The sequence below is a fragment of the Xiphophorus couchianus genome, chromosome 18, assembly GCF_001444195.1.
Source record: "Xiphophorus couchianus chromosome 18, X_couchianus-1.0, whole genome shotgun sequence".
In the NCBI taxonomy this organism is placed as follows: Eukaryota; Metazoa; Chordata; class Actinopteri; order Cyprinodontiformes; family Poeciliidae; genus Xiphophorus; species Xiphophorus couchianus.
Window position 1 is genome coordinate 20,649,639 of NC_040245.1, and position 12,817 is coordinate 20,662,455.

The 12,817-nt window shown below is 36.7% G+C and overlaps 1 protein-coding gene across 6 annotated transcripts in view; it reads right to left on the bottom strand.

Annotated features, from left to right (window-relative positions):
• Positions 1-11,663, bottom strand: part of arhgef12a (Rho guanine nucleotide exchange factor (GEF) 12a) — a 56,866-nt gene extending 45,203 nt beyond the window's left edge. For 2 of the 6 annotated variants that reach the window (XM_028045592.1, XM_028045588.1), the window contains exon 1: positions 10,048-11,478. In XM_028045592.1, coding sequence (XP_027901393.1) covers positions 10,048-10,079 — 32 coding nt within the window. In that variant the 5' untranslated portion in view covers positions 10,080-11,478. Of the gene's footprint in view, positions 1-10,047; positions 11,479-11,572 lie in introns of those variants that run through there. The other 4 variants (XM_028045591.1, XM_028045590.1, XM_028045589.1 and 1 more) reach the window with 4 other exon arrangements.
• Between the last annotated feature and the right edge of the window lie 1,154 nt (positions 11,664-12,817).

The window sequence follows — 12,817 nt, forward strand, 5'->3', positions numbered from 1 at the left end:
AAGACAGAAGAGAGGAAATAATGGGTTAATCACAATAATCATCTCAATATTAAACATTGTGCCAGTCTTCCTAATAACATTCATTTCTTCATCACACTCATAATCAAAGTCACTTCCTCTCTTTGGATCACTTATTTTGTTTTTTTTTTGCTGGATAGCCTTTTGCATTCCCATTGTTAGTGAATTGCTCCAGGGTTTTTTGTGGATCATAGTTTACTTGTTTGGTTCAAACAACAGTTCAGAGCTGCCTATTTGGCAAAGTTTACACTTTAAACACATCCAGGTTTTATTTATTTGTTCTTTCAATGTAATTAATTTCAGTAAGAGCCTTTTTGTCCCTCAGTAATAAAACATATTTGTATCAACAGGAAACTTGACAGGCAAATGGAAGAAATTACTATAAAATAAAATAATAATTGTACAACTAGATCAAATGGTACACACTCCCATAAATGACATTAACACTTGTACTAAATGTGACATTGTCTATAGTTTTCCCAAACAGGATGATTTAAATGATATATTTTTTATATTAACGAGGGCTGAATTGTCTGCTACTTATTGGCTAGGCCTAATTAAGATTAAAATATTGCAATATTGTTTTTTTTACACTAAGAACAGAATGTGTAAAAAAAAACAACATAGGAAACACAGAATTTTAAGCGTCAGGTATTTTTCTCAGTATCTATATGTAGATGTTATTTGTCTATAACATCTACATATATAGTTTGAAATTTTACTAGTTAAAGGTGCCAATTTAGGACATGAACCACAATGTTCCTAGTGTGCGTGCTAGCTCCACTCTTAATACTAGTACTTAATATGAAGAAAAAATTGCACCCTCTGTCAGTTCTCGTACCAAAATACAATAAACTGGACAATTCCTTCTAGGCGATTAACTTTTTGGACTGGTCAGTTAGTGTATAATTATTTGTTTTTAATCTTGCTGTATTTCTGTTTTATTTAAAATAAAAATTGCTACAAAAAAAATAAAAATCACAGCATGCATCGGAGGCTCTGATTTCTAAAGATTGACACTGGCCTTTAAAAAAATCCATCTTGGCCAACTTCTAAAATTAGTGGGTGTTATGATGCTTGAGTGTAATGGCAAACTAGTGACACCTCTTTTGTCATTTTAGACAGAAAATAGCACTCTTTAAATTAATCCAACATGAACAGGTTGACGAAGGACATTCAGTGACCAAGAACAACACCTACTCTGGAAACTCTACAGGAAAATCTATAATTATTTTCATTAGCTCTTAACTATTCATGCTTTACTCCACATAGACTTCCTAAAGGTAATATCACATTAGGAACTGCACTTGAGTTATACATGGATTGTCTTCCATGGCACCCCGGAATCAGCTGACACTGCAATACTAATAACACTGCTGAGGCAGGTAGTTTCTCACTTTCTAAAGCACCACCTTTCATACAACGTCCTCAATCTCCTAACATGAGTCTAAAACATGACACAGATATTATACCTGGCTGTGCTTTTTAAAATCCACCGTCCGTTTCCAGTTGTTTCACACGACAGCAACAAATAAAACTTTTAAACACATTTACAGGAAAAGAAATCATCAAATAGAGATAGGCTTATAATGCTGCTCTTCAATCAGCAGGACACAGGGGCTGAGAGCTAGTGTTGTTACCTATAAGGCACTAGCCAGGTTTAAGGTCATGAACAGTTAAATGGACATGTGAGGACATAACACTTGGACAAGACAAATCTCTCCTTGTCCCTCTTTAGTTTATTGTTGTGATCCAGTCTTTTATGGAGTGAAAGTAATGTCCAGCCCTGAAGCTCTTGTGGCTAACAAGACAGGATTGTAAGAGGTGTCCAGAGGCATCAGCATCACAAAGCTGGGTGATAGACCCCAAACTCCCCAGGCACTCAGTGCCCTTGCTAATGCCCATTCTTCAACATCCCCATCCCTCAGGCAAGGCTTGATTCTTAATTCTCTGCCATTCTAATCCTTTTCCAAGCTTTATAAGTGTTTTTCTTTTTTTTTCAGGCGTTCAATTTACTGACACAGCTACATTTTCAACAATAATATTCTCATTTTTAAAAATTAGATACGAACACTTTGGCTCAAAATGTTTAGACTTATAAGTCAATTTGCACTTGTTCATAAATATACATAATATTTGTAATAACAAGTGGGAAGAGTATAAAAATATGAATGCATGAAAGCAGCTTCTGAACGTTTTCAGCCAAATCGAACTTAATTTTAGAACAGCAAAATATGACAAATGAAGAGAGGTACAGACAATGTACTTATAAGTTGTTTTCAAACACAATATGATACTCTGCTATTATTATAATGATAATAGCAAAAAGCTTTTGATTGCTGGAAGTGTCTCACGCAAGACATTTTTGAAACACTTAGGCCAATTTGTGTGCCTCAGACTTCTATTTAATTCAGGGGATTGTTGTAACCTCCAACATATGCACATTTTAAGCTACACTTTAAACATGCTACATGTTGCTACAACTAGGAAAAAAAGATCAACACGATCTTTTTTAATGGAGGGCAGTGCACTGCTGTCTGTGCTAATGTTAATGTTAATTCACTGCCTTCTGATGCCTTCAGATGTTTTCTTTGTGGCACTTTGTTTCAAGAAAACACGCTAGTCTCTTAGCAACAGATAAACAACAAATATTGTTATTGTGCAAAAAACATAAAATTTCTTCTGCTCTTTTGAAATACTACTTATCTTATACTACTTAACAAGAATTGTGCATTTGGTGAATTTGGCAGAAAAGTGAAAATGTTTTGGGGGTTTTTTTCATTGGTGGTAAACATATTATAAAACATACATTCAAAACAATAGTAAAAATCTGATTTATTCTTCATGCCAGTTCTTTACCATAAAAAAATGCTCATCTCTTAACACCAAATTAGTAAGTAATATTATTGTTTATAAAAAACATAAGCTCTTTTGAAATACTGCTTTGGCACAAGGAATTTACAGTTGGTACATTTTTGCAGAGCAAAAATCTGATGTTTACTTCGTGGCACTTGGTTACCAGAAGACGAGCTCGTCTCTTAGCAACAGATTAACAACAAATATTGTTATTGTTCAAGATTTCTTCTGCTCTTTTGAATACTATTTATCTAACACCAGTTACTACTTAACAAGAATTGTGCATTTGGCAGAAAAGTGAAAATGTTTTTTTTTTGTTGTTATATTACAAAAATTTTAATTTGATTTATACTTCATGTCAATTCGTTAGCAGAAAAAACACATCTCTTACCACCAAAAAAGTAATATTGTTTTTTTAAAACATAAGCTCTAATGAAATTCTGCTTATCGGCTTAGACACAAGAAATTTACAATTAGTACATTTTGAAAAAGTAAAAATCAAATGTTTACTTCGTGGCAATTGGTTACCAGAAGACGAGCTCGTCTCTTAGCAACAGATTAACAACAAATATTGTTATTGTTCAAAAAACATAAGCATTTTAGCCTTATTTTAACCTTGCTTTGCAAGTGGCCTGAGAGGAATATTGAGGCTTTCATTTTGAAATTTTCAGTAAGCTTCATTTTAAAAGGCCTCACTAATCCCTTGTATTAACGGTGAAAGGATCCGGCAGTTATTTTGATGTGTAGAATGGGTGCCTGCCATGCATTGCATGGAGGCATTGAAATGCCATAGTAATGCTGTCCTATGCATTGCTATGGCAGGCCCCAATAATAAGTTAAGAAAGACGATAAATAGTTTCAATTAGAATTATTTTTTGTGTGTTATATATTTACATGTATGACAATCTTTTGACCTTCATGCTGCGAGTTTGATATCTGTGAATCACTTTGTGTTGCAGTTCTGCTTCCTTAATAGGTATTTATTCTGGTGTGAATAAATAAGGTCATCAGAAGGCCCCATTTAGCCCCCTATACAGGGAAGTGTTTTATGTATTTTCCAGGCACAATTGTGCCATTTTATTGCACAACCAAGTAACTTTACCTTCAGTTGTTGTAGAAATGGTTTCTATTTATAAAACAAATTGACTTCATAGCTTAACGCCTTGAAATTGGGCCTATGTCTCTCTAAGAAGCTCCTGCTCTTTCCGGCTCTTCGCAATCAACACGTCATTACACCCAATGTTTGTCCATTTTGTTGTTTTCAACGGTTCTTAGTAGTGTTAAACTGAGAAGTAGTTGATAAGCTTAGGAGATGTGCAGTTCCACCAGGTGTTTCCCATTTTCTGCTGGCACTAGTCTGAAGGAGCTGAGGCTCATATATTGGATTTAAAATCCACATTAAAAGAAGGGATGCACTGCTAAATCAGCCAGCTGATAAATGGGCCCTGATTTCCTTAATTTTGGGAGATTGATCATCTGCCAGTACCTGGATGTGAAGCGATCTTATCCACCCATCTTATCGACCTCATCACAGGTCAGAAAATCAACCACTGCCAATTTTTGCTTTGCCATGAGAGAAGTTTGACACACAGACCAGCCCAGCAGGTCATGTCTGCACATTTGCAGTTAATAATAGTCACCCCACTGTTGCCAACTTAGCGACTTTCTTGCTATATTTAGCAATATCTCAGAGAGAAAAAAATCAGTATGGGCTAAAATCGGAATCAACAGGTCAGGCTTTTAAAAATCAATGATCAGTGATGGGCCAGAAAACTGCAATCAGTCCCTTTTAAACCCATAATTAAAATATAAGTCTACAGAGTAAGTATTTTAGCATTTAAATGGACTGTGATTTAAAACCTGGAGAAGAAGCAGTATTCTTGCAAGAGAATCCTCTAGACTTCTCAAATACAGTAAAGTCTTTAAATATAAAGACATCTAAATGTGATTTAGGGATGCGCCTAAAAGTTGAAGGAGAGCAACTTTCAGGGAATGGACTTGGGCACTTCTCTCTGACCTCAAAAATTATTCTAGTCTGAACCAATATCTCATGGCGAATAGAAAAGTACTGACTCGCCAGTGATGTTACCGACATTCACTCACCGATGACTATTATTGTTTATACAAAGAGGTATTTTTGTTCTGTAGAATAGCACATCCTACTCTCACATTGAACTAACTGGGCATTTACATACAACAACCTATGTAGACTTTGTGCAATAACATTAACTCAAGACAATTCTCTTGTTTATAAGAAAGAAAACTGTCTGCTTGTGTTCTACAATTGAAACTTGCAGAGCGCAGCAAGTTGTTATTAACGTAGCGCTTTTTAGATGCTACATTTTGCCTACAAAGAGGCAGTTCAGCAGTAGACTGCAGGTTTGTTAGATGAGCACATAGCCCTGCTCAATGACCAACTTATATTAGCTTCTTAGATTCACTGTTACTCTTTAAAGAGCAGAAAGGCAAAAAGGATAATAGTCCCTAAATTAAGCATGTTCATTTAAAAACTAAAGAATTTAGTAGTGCTTTACGTTACATTTCCTTGCACTTTCCACAACTGTTTTCATATTTTAAAAGTAATAATTTAAAAAATATATATTATTTTAACCTTATGTTGTAGGTGACACTGTTTACCTGATTACTTGTGCAGATGAATTTAACTTTTTGTCCCTATCTTTAGCAGAAAGAAACTGACAGCATTGTCATAAGTACATCAAATATGCCACTGAATTTAAATAGAGGGATGATCACCACACTCATTTGTGTTCATTCACTCTCCAAATGTTTGTCTATGTATCAATATCATTATTATGAACATAATAATCATTGTATTGTATATTTTAATATGAGAAGTACTGGTAGTAATAATTGTTGCATTTCTGTTTTAAGTAACAACATTTAGATCATGTTATACATTTTAATTGCTGTGGTGTTATAAGTTGTAATACTGTAAGCTCTCATAACCGCTTGTCAAAGCAACACCATCACGCTTGTGTCATTCACCATTTAAATATAGCAATTTTACGACGCCTTTAAAGATCTGTGTAATTTATTAGCTAAAAGCATGTTGAATCTCATACTCCACCGAAGGAATATTGTAACTGAATTCAAAGATGTTTTAATTGAAATCAAATTCCTTTTTCTTTGCAAGAAACATGCAGTTGGTACCTTATGTTGAGCCTTTTTCAGCTCTTGTCTGTAATTTATCTCTACATACTCGTTTTTAATGCATAGCGCAAAGCAGCTGACACAGCTCCTTCAGTATCAGCACTAAGTTGATGGAATGAAAGGATGCTGCATTATCATGGAAGGTTGCCAAAATGGAGGAGATGCATACCAGCAAGCCAAGCTGTCAGAAGGACTCACGAAAACATTTATCACGAGGAAACAAACTACACTGCAGCATGGCAAACATAAACTTCAGCTCTGTTATTGTCAAAAAGAGCTGACATTGTCACTTTGTGGTCCTCATTACTTAACAAACAGTAACTGTTTACAGAAATATACATCCTCCACATCTATTCTGAAAGGATTTTTACTTCTGATGGAAACTTCTAAAAGGTGCAAACATACTGACATTTGGACAGACATTTTTCAGACTTCTATGACAAACAGCTGCAGGAATATGCACTGGACGGACGATCTGCTTGCACTGAAAACCATTGTTTACAACCAGTGATGTCAACAGCACCGGTTTCCGGGAGGACCTCGGTAGGGAGGTGGTGGGAAAACGTGGAGATCAGCAGAACTCTGTGACAAAGACCTAGCAGGCACACTAAACTGAGCCCACCGGCAGAGTGCCTGATACATGTGAGAAGCAAATTGCAGTCAAGGCCGACGCTGCTGCAAACACAGGCTGCGAAGTGTTGCACGTGAAGTGAGAGGAAGCGAAGGAAATTCAGCACTATCAAGTACTTTTCACATACACCCTGATGAGCAGCTGCATCCTACACGAAAGCAACCAAATTGGTTTTGCAACCGAGGCACACACGTAGCTGCACAGAAAAGCCTACTGTAAAATCTCTTTAACTTTAATAATACATTAAGCTATATTATTTTCTTTATGTAGGGTAAAAAAATTATTATTGGAGCTGAAAAGTCATGGACCCCAACATACGAACATCACCGATTTCAACATTAATGCACCATTTTAAATCAACACAGGCATGGTCCAGTTAACAGTATCAATGTGTATAAAGATTGAAATATGTTATACAATTTTTACAATTCCAAAACCAGTGAAATTTAGCATCATGTCATTGAAACCAGTCTGGGTAAAGCCATCTTTTCCAACTGGTGGGTCCTGACCCAGAAGTGTCAGAGGGTCCCAGGCCTTTGTCTGGGCAAAAAGTGTCATAAAAACAACAGTGGGGTCTGCATACTGTACATTGCATTAGGTGGTGATAATGTCCTTTAACACGAGCAGACATCATTTTACACTATAGAAGGAGACACTTGTTTTAAATAATGTGCCAAGCATGGTGGAACATAGGTATGGCGCTGACTATATCAGAAACTATTTTACTGAGACAGAAAAGGATTGAAATCGTCCTGTTGCCAAGCAGCCGAGAGTCAGCTGTTAGAGCTGTTATCATCATTCATCATCACCATTCATACAGATAAATCAAAAAATGTTGCTAAATTCCCCAACTCTGGCACAATAAATACTTCTATTCTATTTTAAAAACAAGATAAAATAAGTAGACAAAATTAATGCAAGAGTAGGATTAAAATCTCAGGGCAATGATATTCTTTTTTTACCCTATAAACAGCTGAAGAGCAAAGAATGATCCATTTGTAAAAGCGCTAAAAAGAAAAATACTAATTTAAATGTGTTTATTCTTTCTTTTTTTTTGCTTAAGTCTATGTATTAAATTCAAAATACTAAGAAAATCTTCTTGATAACACTTGTATAGTTAATCAATCATTTTCTGCTAAGTGTTATTGTCTGTTTAAAATAAAGCCAATAAGTCTACGTTCTACATTTTCCAGTAAATATTAGGAAACCGTGAAACTTGGTTGTATTTTTAAAATCAAGGTTATCATACTGTAAGAATCACATACCAACCCATGCTTAGCCAGTCACATAAATACCATCAGACAAACCACACACACACATCCACACACATAAAAATAAAATACCACTACAATTGCAGTTGGTGCCAGCCACTGTTGCCATCATTTCAGTGGGGGAAGGGGGTCAAGTAAAATGGATTGGGCTTTAGCCTCCAGCTCAAAGCCATGAGGATATTTCACATCCCAACCTGTGCAATAAGCTCCCCTCTGTTCCAAGTCTACAAACACATTCCAGGAAACTTGGCCTGCTGCTCTGCTTGCAGGTATGTGGGATTCTAGGAGGGAGGAAGGCTTGATGTAATGCACCAGCTTCACTTCTGCTCCACTGTCATACGTTCGTCAGATTGGGAACAGTCACCTCCTTATTCCCTATAGGTGCAAAACCCACAGAGGAAGTCATTCCTGTAAAGGCAGCGTGCAGGGATGTACACTGACTGTATCTCCATGCACTGCCATCAAACACGCGCATGGCTCTCTTTTATTCAGCTCCCAAAAAACATGTTATTTAGCCCTTCTGGTTTAACCTTTGATTTTTGGACAGACAGCTGCCAAGATAAAGCGATTACCTCATGCAGCCATGGTTTTATTTAAATCCAGAGATTGCTTTAATAGGTGTAGGAGAGGGTTAGCTTTAAAGGCTTAGGGGTAATAGTGATGTTGAAAGGTGTACATGGATTAGAGAGGACTGTTTCCTAGCACAAACACACTGAAGGCCTCCTCATTGGCAGGAAGTACATTACCCAGGGTTGGCAGAGTTTCCATTAAGGTTTGATGTCCTTCTTCAGTAATATAATTCCATAATTGTAACTGATCATATCAACACAGAGTAATCTGTATTAAATGTTTACTAAAAACGATGTTACTGCGCACAAATAATTAGACAGTCAGGTTAAAATACCAGAACATTGGTTCTCAGAGTTTTATAATAAGCACTACCTCAATAAATATCGAGTTTTCCCAGCACAACCATAGAGAAGGGCTTTATTACTCAGTTGAGGTAAAACACCAATCAATCAGCCAGAGATCAGAATCTGAACATTTTCACTTGAACAATTGATTGGTCATCAACTGTTTAACTAAGGACTCCTGCCATTTTTCCATCTTAAACTGCATCAGCCAACACAGAGGCACTTGTTTTAATTTATTAAGAATTGGTTAAGCTTAGGGGCAGATGCTGTGATGCCAATGATGTCAAGATAATTCTAAGAACTTCCCACTTTCCGCTGGATTAAAAACTACCACATCTATTAAACAACATGCAGCACATTTTTACATTTTGTGCATGTTATAGATTTTGGAAATTAAAAAGAAAACAAAAATGAATCTGTCAAAATCTGGATAAGCAGCCCAGACCTGAAAAAAAAAAATAATCTGAAGTCAGTATTGGCCTGAGCAGTGCATTTCTTTTGAAACATTGTCATCTCGTTGTGCTGCACCACTGCGTGATTGACTGAAGTATTCAGTTTCATTATGAATTTCCTTTTTACTCTAAACTTAAAATTTCAATGTTCCAACTTGGAGAAATTAACATAAAGGTTAGAATTTGAATAGGAGAATTTTCACCAACCTTGTCCAATAAATCCAATTTGGCTTCCTGGCATAAAATATTCTGTAGCAATTAAAGTAAAAACACTTCTGATGATTTTTTTTTATCATATGGCTTTCATACTTAGAATAAATGTTCCTTTGCCGTGTATGATCTATTTGAGCTGATTGAGCTACTTGTCATGCTTACAAAAATGCATCAAAGTGCATGCTGCTGGTTGATGTGTTTGAAGACCATAAATGATGGGAGTTCTTAGTTCTGATGTGCTAAATGAAACCAATCAAAGAAATAATGGCAGAATCGTATCTTTGGAGTGGTGATTGGTGCTTGTAATTTCTAATTTGGACTTTATTTGTTTGTATTTACATTAGAAGTAACTGATGCCCACTTTTTATTTTCAAAGTGCCACTGAAAGCTGCCAGAGTACCACCAGTAGCACATGTACCACAGTTTGTGAACCGTGACCTTAGAAGTCTTAATCAGTGTGTGTCTGTGTGTGTGTGTGTGTGTGTGTGTGTGCGTTCAGACAGTGGATGATTAGACATTACCTGTTAGTGGAACTGAACTGTGGGTCACTCATTGGGCTTCCGGTTCTAGATTTGCAGCAAATTATATCCCATTAGCATTTTCCAGAGCTTGGTGATCTGGCTTCCTGGAGCGTCTTTCTCCGGCATTCGTCTTTGAGTAGGCAAGGATTATAAGCTGTGCTTCGAATCAACTCCCTTTGGTAAAAAAAAAAAAAAACAGTTAAGTTGTTGCAAGGCACGTCCAAAAATTAAATACGAAAAAAAAAAAACCCCCGAATAAAAAAAAAAATCTAATAAAACACTGACTGGTTGATCATGTTTACAGGTAATCCTTGTCGAAATGAAACAGCAGCAAGGACCGTACAGCGTAGAGCTTTTTGCCAGCAATAATAAATATAAAAACAGCTCTAGCTGGCACAAGTGGACGTGCATGCATGAACTCCTTGCGAGACTCTTTTTTTTGCATTCACATCCCCAGCTTCCGCCGGTAGGAGACGTGTAAACAATCCAAATGCAGCACCGAACACCTTGGCCCAGCGATGCAGTCCGTCTGCCACCACCCCTTGATCGGCTACGAGTGGCCTCGATGCCTAAATGATCTTTAAAGATGCTGGAAATTCCTGCAGTCCCATCTGGTATTCCCTGTTCCCAGAAATGCCTGCCTGTGGCTCCGGGAACGACTCTCCCGTGATCATGAGAATCGCTCAGTAGCGAGTATCAACGAGCCGTGATACAAGTTAGCAAAAACAACTGCGGCTATATGTTGAGATTAAAAAACAAAGCGGCTTAAGGTGATCATATTTATGTATATAAAAGAAGAAATACAGTGGGGGGGGGGGTTTGGGGAAATCGTTTCTCACGGTAAACTGGTGGGGTTAAATCTCGCCTGCTACCAGCAAACAAAACAGATGAGCCCTTTCAGCAAAAAAGAAAGAAAGAAAGAAAAAAAAAAACTTTGCTTCGTGTGTGCTCTTGTTCCGAGTGCAAACTAAGCAAACTCCCGTTCACAACAACGAGCCGAACCGCGACGAGAAAATTATACGTAACAACACCCTCTCGAGTCCAGACTAACTTGCGATATGTCTCCGTGTTGAAAAGTCTCCGGGAGGCACAGAGAGAAAACCCAGCGGAGTCGGTTAGCACAGCGCTACGTTGCTTGACTCCATGTTTCCAGAATCCGGTCGTTTCTCGGCAGAATTCCCGTGGATGGAAAGCGGGTTAGCTCCGCGGCCAGCTAACGGGACGCGAACTGTCCACCGCCCCTCTGTAAACAACGACCGGAAGCCTCGGAGAGGGGCCCCCAAAAACTTTTGGCAAACGCAAAAGGCGCTGTTTTCCGATGGAAGACGCGGCTAGTGGAAGAGTATAACTTGAGGAAAGGTAGCGAGAAAAAAAAAAAAATCAATCCCACTTTCTGCCGCTAGCAACGCCCTAGCCCGCTACCAGTTGGAGTCCAGTAGCGCTTCCACTGACCACTTCCGCCGGGAGATGGGAAAATGCTTGGTTGCATCACAACGTTAGCAAACATTACTGTTAAACTGCTTACATTCGTGACAACAGGCCCCCCACTGCTCCTTCCACGCGAAACAACAACGTGATATCAATTCTTATAGTGTGTGATGCATTCTGACAGGCCTTGCGCTATCAAGAAAAATCCAGGTGTAATGTGTAATGACACTATAATGCATCCCAAAATGGATTGTCTGACGCATTAAATATTGTCCAATAAAAGTATTTAAATTTAAATGGAATCGTTTGCATTTGAAAAAGGCATACGTTTCTCAATATAATATTCAGCGATAGCTAAATAGACAGACAGATAGATAGATAGATAGATAGATAGATAGATAGATAGATAGATAGATAGATAGATAGATTGATTGATTGATTGATTGATTGATTGATTGATTGATTGATCCGTCTAAATGTATTTTTTTTTAGAGAAAAAAAGTACTTTCCTTGTGTTTAAATCCTTAAAAATGAAAAGTCTTATAGAAAGTTGTGATAAGAGTTGCACTGGGAGAAAGTTACTTTGTTAGAGCAAGAACTCAATTTAGCATCCTGCAATTTAGCCACAGGGCTACCATTAAAGTCAAGTTCGCAAACAAGCTAAGCTTTTTTACCCTGAGGCAACTGTTGCCATTGTCAAGAAGCAGATTTGCATGCAACCTTCTTGAAATAGATTCAAAAAGTTTATTAGCATACTCTATTAATAAATATTTTAGACATTAACCACAAGCTAGCTTCATTTTTTAATATTCATTTTAACATAGGAACAATCAAAAATGATACTAATAGTTAATTAAAGTTGAATTAAATAAATCAAGTACAATTTAAAAAATGATTCTCACTTAACTAAGCTATTCATCTATCTTTATGCAGTCAAATTGTGTCAAATTAACAATTTCTATGGAGAAATATTGAAATCTACAAATGTAAAATTGAAGCAATTTGCAAAACAAATTTTATTTGTTCCATTCTAACAGGTTCTTTCATAATTCTACTTTATCAGGAAGTATTATATTTTTAGTATTATATTTTTAATAACTGTATCCAAGTGATCACTTTTAAAACATTAAAATTGAGTAGTAAATATAATGTACAGTGCTGTTTAAAAGATAACTTACTTTATCTTCAGTTTAATTATGCTTGAAAGTTATTCTAAAAGGGACATATTTTCTTTTATAATCCACAATCCTACAATTTACGCACGGATCAAAATTGTTTGTTCCCCTCTGTTAACGACTGATAAAACTCAGACTCCTTAAAAATAAAAATATGCAACATCAAC